At 37.7% G+C, this 7,149-nt stretch overlaps 1 protein-coding gene across 1 annotated transcript in view; it reads left to right on the forward strand.

The window, feature by feature from the left end:
* The first annotated feature begins 238 nt into the window (after positions 1-238).
* The window catches only part of LOC143291968 (ubiquitin domain-containing protein UBFD1-like), a 12,166-nt gene continuing 5,255 nt past the window's right edge, over positions 239-7,149 (forward strand). The window contains exons 1-5 of the mRNA XM_076602119.1: positions 239-290; positions 3,760-3,939; positions 5,169-5,288; positions 5,779-5,814; positions 6,700-6,872. Of these exons, the coding sequence (XP_076458234.1) occupies positions 275-290; positions 3,760-3,939; positions 5,169-5,288; positions 5,779-5,814; positions 6,700-6,872 (525 nt within the window). The 5' untranslated portion in view covers positions 239-274. The remainder of the gene's footprint in view (positions 291-3,759; positions 3,940-5,168; positions 5,289-5,778; positions 5,815-6,699; positions 6,873-7,149) is intronic.

Genomic DNA, 7,149 nt, shown 5'->3' on the forward strand with positions numbered 1-7,149 from the left:
GGGCATCAAATGAAAGAAGAAGAAAGTGGAAGATCTCATACCACATAAACAAATGCTCAGCAAACTTTTCTTCGTCTAAAATCACGTGAGAAAAAAAAAAGCCTCAAGGCTCATTAACATCCCAATAGCTGAACTGAACTGAACTGAATTGCACACACACACACAGAGTGAGAGTGTTCTCCCCTACAAGACTCTTCCATGACTAAAGAATGAGATTGCTCTCCCTTTGCAATCTCTACTGTGTGAGGCTGACAAGTTCATATCAACATCAACAATGGCCACGAAAGCAGGTGTGTACATTTTTATCGAGTGTTTTCCGAGTATTTTCGTTTTTGCTTGACCACTGATCATAAATGAATTACTGTTTACATATTCATTTATGTGCCTGTTCTATAATCTCAAGCATTCGTTTGTGCTATTTTACTATTTAAGTAAAAAAAGCTGTCCAAATGATACGAATGGATCATTTTCGCTTCTTCATTCTCGGACACCGGTTGCCCGTCCGGTCGTTGAACACATTCCCAGTGGGTTATAGATAATACGTTTTTAGTTAACTTCAACCATCCTCCCACACCTACACATACTGTAAGTAAACCATGTAATGCATTTCACTTAGCCACTGCTGGAGTAACAGTGAGACTTGGGTTAAAATATAAAATTTCAGAATCGAAGTGGCACGTGCCTCGTCTTCGAGTACAACGGCGTCCCTTTGAATGGAACTGGACAAGCAAAAATCTTCCAATTCCAAAATTTTCATCCATTTCATGTTCTTTGTTCTTTTTGTTTAAGTTCACAAAAAGGTTATGCCCGCATTCTGTCATCTAATCAACTGGCACCATTTCCTCCTGCACGGACTGTCTCATACAGATACTTATAGAATGATCTACTGACTAGAGAAGTATGAGAACTTATAAAACTTAAACTATGTCACCGCGTACCACAGCTGGGTGGATTTTTGCCTCACGCGAGGTGTTCAGTGGCCGTTTGTTACCTTTCATTAAAGATTTAGCATAAGTGTTTGGTATCATTGGAAAAAGAATCTTTCATCTATCACACTGTTGTGTTTTTGTTACTGTTTTCTTCCTCTTTTGTATCAGCCATGCAAGGAAACAAAGACACCCAAAGTGGAAAAAAGCAAAACCTATAATCTACACCAAACATACCAAAGAATGTGTCAATACATCAGATGATAATGTAATAATAAAATCTTTCACTGACCTCAAGCATCCAGATAGGTAATTTTGAAAAATAATGTAAAATTGAGCTTTACACAAAAGCACAAAACAAAAGGAGAGGATGGGAAGCACACATTGTCAATTGCGGCGTAGAATTGTCTCCTCACTGAAGATTCACAAAACTTGTTTTGCTGTTCTGTTCAGTTTCTGTCTGTCCAAAAATAACCCACAAAGTCAGAATTATAAACTGAATGTGTGTGTGTGTGTGTGTGTGTGTGTGTGTTTACTGGCTAACCACATCACAAAGACGTAGTGTTATAGACTGATTCAATGATTGTTCACAGCACATACAGTGACACACAGAGACTGATTGAACACACACACACACACACACACACACACACACACACACACACACACTTACACACGTATGGTCTGGTATGGTTTGAACAGTGCATGATCTAAATTCAGTACCTCACAAAGTACAGACAGATGAAAATGTAAACTGTCCGGTGAAAGCAGGAACATGTAAAGTTGTTGATGTCGTGCACCCACGTTTGTTGCCTCTGATTTCCCCCGACAGCAGGTCGCACATTGTTGTTGTTGTTGACTGGTTCATCATTTCTTTGATAATCAACAACCATGGAATCATCACTGTCGCTTTCTCCATTTTCGAGTTGATAATCAGGATCGCCATCACCTACACGTGTCTCTTCGGTATCGTCAATTTCTTCATCATTTTCAGTGTCATCCATAACGACAACATCTTCAAGTATGTTGTCCTTATTTTCTCTGTCTTCATCTTCATTTTCTGAACAGTACCTTAATTGCCAGAGCCATTCTGAACAACTTCTTGAAGCACTTCTTCAAGTGACATGACTGTCCACCTTGTCCATTGCAACGCCATCCTTGATAGCACAAGTTGGGGATTCGACCGAATAACACTGACTAGGTCAGCAGAAACATGTTTAAAAATAGACGGATGATTGGTATGTGGAATTCCATGCGTTTTTTCCCTCTGACCATTGACAGGCAGTCTTTGTTTCGAAACAAAAATCTGCACGCAGATGCGCATGCTGCGTGTATAACTACAAGTACAAATGGCGCTACCACGCAGATATGTGTGAGACATGCTCAGCGCAGCTTCAGCCTCTGTGCATATATGTGTGGTACGTTGTTATAAAGTTAAAAGTTGATTCGCACAAGTCGCCACCCTCTCTCCCCACTCCCCTCTCTTTCTCACTCTCTCATCATCTAGGGGTTTTTTTTTTTTGTTTTTGTTTTTTTACAGAGATTACAATTTATTTAAATCACAGAGTTTCTCATGCTCTGACATGTTTTATTGTCATCACCTTCTTTCACAAACATGATGCACACAGCAGGGCTTCTTTTAAATTAACCAAAGTAACACACACACACAGGCGCGCGCGCACACACACACACACACACACACACACACACACACACACATATATATATGTATGTATATATATATATGATTCACACAAGTGCATTCATGGAAGATAAATCACTGTAGTATAAGTGGAAATTCAGTTTGTCCAGTTATTGCATAACTATAAGGATTTATTTAAATTTGAAATGAAACATTCCCATAGTCTACCCTATTCATTGAATATTCTGCCAAAAAGTTGAATAAATAAACAAATGAATAAATAAATTTGGAGGCCAGGTTTTTAGTTGTAATTATTAACATATACTGGCAAACTTGAAAAATTTTCCAGAAATCATTGAAAACATACAAATCATGGTTAAATTTCAACTGAACAAGTTGGTAGGTTTTCATATGATGGAAACAATTTACCTTGACTTGCTACCCAGAAAGGAGCAAGTATCTAGACATTACTCACCTTATTTCTGATACTGTAATTTGTATGAATGATATTAGTTTATTATTACTATTAATTGATTTAGAAAAAAATATTTACATGATACAAAAGTGAAAGCATGTGCGAGTGCTTGATAATGATCTGAATCATTCAGCTTTTGCAAGATCATTGTAAAAGTTCTCTGATTAAGTTGCCCAGCTCAACCATTCATTGTGGACATTGTGGTCCTGTCTTCAGTTTTCAAACTGGACTCCTCCATATGAAGAGCAGAATGTGCATCTTTCACCCAGTACAACTGCAAGACTGTTTCATTCCTCCCCTTCCACCCCCTCCCATACCTTGCTTGTTCTGTGCCTGTATTTTGAACCTCTGAATTTCAAGAGCTGTGAGGTGAGTTGACACTCTGGAAGAGTAGATAAAAAAAAAAAAAACCACAAAAAAAAACATGTCTACCACTGATGTTATTCACTCACTGCCTGAGTGAAGAAAGATCTGTTAAAAAAAAGAAGAAAAAAAAGAGTTAAATTTGCACAGCAAGTCTTGCTTATATCCTTTATGATAAAATATGTCTATGACTTATGTTTAAAACAAGACAGACAGAATGAGTGGTAAATAAAAATGATTATAGTTTATAATTTATACTTATAGGCACAGGTGTGGAATTTATGTAAGTATAACTTAACACTGGAATGAATAAGACACTTGACCAATAATATTTTTACTGTGCACAAATACAGTTGACACTGGCGCTTCTGGAGATGAGGTGGATGAAGCCAAACCTACCAGCTCCACTCCTGATGAAGTTGACTCCCAGTCGGCAGCAGTAGTCCCGTCAGAAAGCAGCATAGGGCAGGCAGAGGCTGCAGATGCCATCAGCAGTACTTCAGACATGGGAAATGTTGTTGCCCAAGAGACAGGCAAGTGTTGCCCTTAGCTTGTTGTGTTCTGCATCTTTTCCTCTTCTGTTTGATCCATTTACATGCTTTGTGCAGCTCTGGCATATGCATGTCTGCTTTATCATATCTTGCATTGTATATTTTTGACACACATATGCTTTTGTGTGGCTTTGTTATGAAGTCTTAAAGTACTCATTTACTGCTTCTGTATTTGACACAGTTTGCTGCTATAGAATTGTGAACATATAGACTTATCTTTTCAGTGTGAGGAATTTTTTGTGGAACGAAATTTTGAATTGCCAAGTTTATGTTAGTGTCTGTGTACATGAAAAGAGAGTCATAAAAAGTGAGTTATGTAAATATTCTAAATCATTTGTATATAAAATAATCAATATCTCTATCTATACAGATAGATATGTAGATAGATATGTGTGTTGTTATACACTCAGTATAATATGCATATTAAAAACTGCTGTGAAGAAACTGAAAAAAAGTCTTCTGCAAGTGTACTTGTGTGTTATTCAATTTTTGTTTTGTTTTTAAAAGTGCAAATGGCATGTGAACATTATTGTGTATTTACTCTATTTGATAAAACACTAGCTTGAATTAACTCCATTCTGTATTAAAAATTCATGTGCTATTAATAGTATTACATCTATGAGCATACATTTTTCAATTTTTGCAGGTAAATAAAAGATATAGAGGTGCACACCCAAAAATCTCTTATTTTCATATATTTTATAAATCATTTCATTATATTTGCAATTTTGCTTTTTGGAAGGAGCATATCTTACTTCTTAGGTTTTATTTTGTTGGCCTGAACTGAAACATTTTCATGCCTTTTTATCATCAACACAAAATTAGTGAGAAAAAGAGATGTATTACTTTTTTGTCACTACAGATTTCTCAGTGTGAAATTTGGGCTGCTCTCACAGGGAGAGCATGTTGATACAGTGCAACCCCCCCCCCCTTTTTCCCCCTCCAGTTAGTAAGTGTATTTGTTTTCCTATGAAAGTGGAAGTTTGCCACCAACAACCCTTTTGTTGCTATGGGTTGTTATGCACTAAGTGCATGCTTCACACTGGACCTCTATTGTCTCACCTGAATGACTAACACCCAGAACACCACTCAATGTCTAATGGAGGAGGAGAAAATAATGCTGAGTGTGGGACTCAATCCTGCGCCATAATTATAATGAATGTTTATAAATTGATTTCATTTTTTGCTCTTTGCTTTTTATTTTTTTTCAGATTCCAGTTCATCGGAAACAATAGATTTTAAAGTTATATTCAACAAGCAGAAGTTCGATTTGTCAATGCAGCTGGATTCTACAATTGAACAGTTGAAAAACAAGGCACAGGGGCTAACAGGTAAAAATATTTCTGTTCACCAGCTGCAGTTCTTTTCATATTCATATTGTGAACTTTCAGTAACTTGTATTATATTTGACTTTAACAACTTTTACATTAGGTCTACATATTTGTGTCAGCTCTTCTTGATCTTGATCAGGGATGTCACACACACACAACCACACAAACACACTCACAAACACACACAGCCCCCCACCCCACCAACACACTCACATTCACTCACACACACACACACACACACACACACACACACACACACACAGAGTACACACATAATCAGTTTATTGTTTATTTTCTTTAAAACGAAAAAGTGAAGGCATCACTCATATACACAGTCCACACATTATGTTATACAAGTCTGCGAGAGTTCTTTTCTGTCCTTTGTCCTTCATGTACATGCTTAAGTTCCAAATTCTAGTCTGGATTTGATGATCCCAGTTTTATAAAAGCACTGACTGTTCTCAACGTAGTTGTTTTACTTCTGTTTCAGGTGTACCTCCATCCATGCAGAAGATCATGTTCAGAGGTAACACATGAAGCTGCTGTGATTTCATTAATCTTCAAACCAGTGATGGTCATACTGAACAGCAGCATTTCTGCCCATTGTATTACTATGTTGCTGATTATGATGCCAGATTTATTGGACTTAAAGATGAGAAATTGAAGGAAAAAAGATGTTCTTTAGCTTGCTTTATTGTATTCATAGTCTATTTTGTTATATCATATTCATAGTGTATTTTATTGTATAAGTTTTGCGTTACATGGTATTGTGTTGTATGAGTGAGAAGAAGACTCTTTTTTTGAAATTGGTGCTGCTTTTCTATGAGAGAGCATATCACCATAGTGCTGAGCGATCCCCCCTTTTCTTTCCTGTTTGCATGTATGCTTGTTTTTCTGTCACAATGGATTCTTTCCCACAGAATCTGGCCAGGCAAGGGCAAATCTTATGTTGCCACGGTACAGGTTCTTTTGCATGCAAACAGTGTGTGTTACACTTAAGTTATCATTTTATCCTTTCACCTGAAAGGTTAGCACCCAAACTGCCCAGAGCGCCATGCAGGACTCATTGCACCATGAAGCAGGTAGCGGATCTAGTGGCAGGGTAGGTGGGCTGAAGGGATGGGGGTTAGATGGGAGGGTTGGGGTGGGGGTGGGGTGGGGCTACTGTCTTGAGACACTCACTTTATAGTCTAGATGGGTGACGAGTAATGACAGTATATCTGTAAGATATACTTGTTTGTTATTTTAGAAGGCTAAATATTTCAGTACTACAGCCTTAGGCAAATGAGTTTGTAATATTTTTAAGATATTACATTACAAATATTATTTATGTGAATCTGTGTATGAGCTTTGCGGATTTGACGTGTTAGATATGGTTTTGCCTGATGAAAATTGACTCTTCTCCTCCCAGGCCTTGCCAAAGACCATCAAACGTTGCGAGAATTGAAGGTGACCAAGGGAGCGAAAATCATGGTGGTGGGGTCCACCCTGAATGATGTGCTGTCTGTCACTGCTCCCACAGAAAAGGAGATGAAGGAAATCGCCAAGGCGGCCACCAACAAGGAGCCTCTCTCACAGCAAAAGGTCTGTACAAATGAACTTTGTTGTTGAAACAGAACCTCAACAACAGGCCTGTAAAATGTTCTGTACTAATGATCTTTGTTATTGAAGCAGGACCAGAACCTCAACAAAAGGTATGTACAAATGATACTTGTTGTCTAAAGAGAACTTCAACAAAAGCTCTGCACAAATGATCTTTGTCGTCCGAAACAGAACCTCAGAAAAAGGTCTGTATAAATTATCTTTGTTGTCCTAAACAGAACCTCTTCAAAAGGTATGTACAAATGATGTTTGTTGTGTA

Source organism: Babylonia areolata, chromosome 18, assembly GCF_041734735.1.
Source record: "Babylonia areolata isolate BAREFJ2019XMU chromosome 18, ASM4173473v1, whole genome shotgun sequence".
Classification (NCBI taxonomy): Eukaryota; Metazoa; Mollusca; class Gastropoda; order Neogastropoda; family Buccinidae; genus Babylonia; species Babylonia areolata.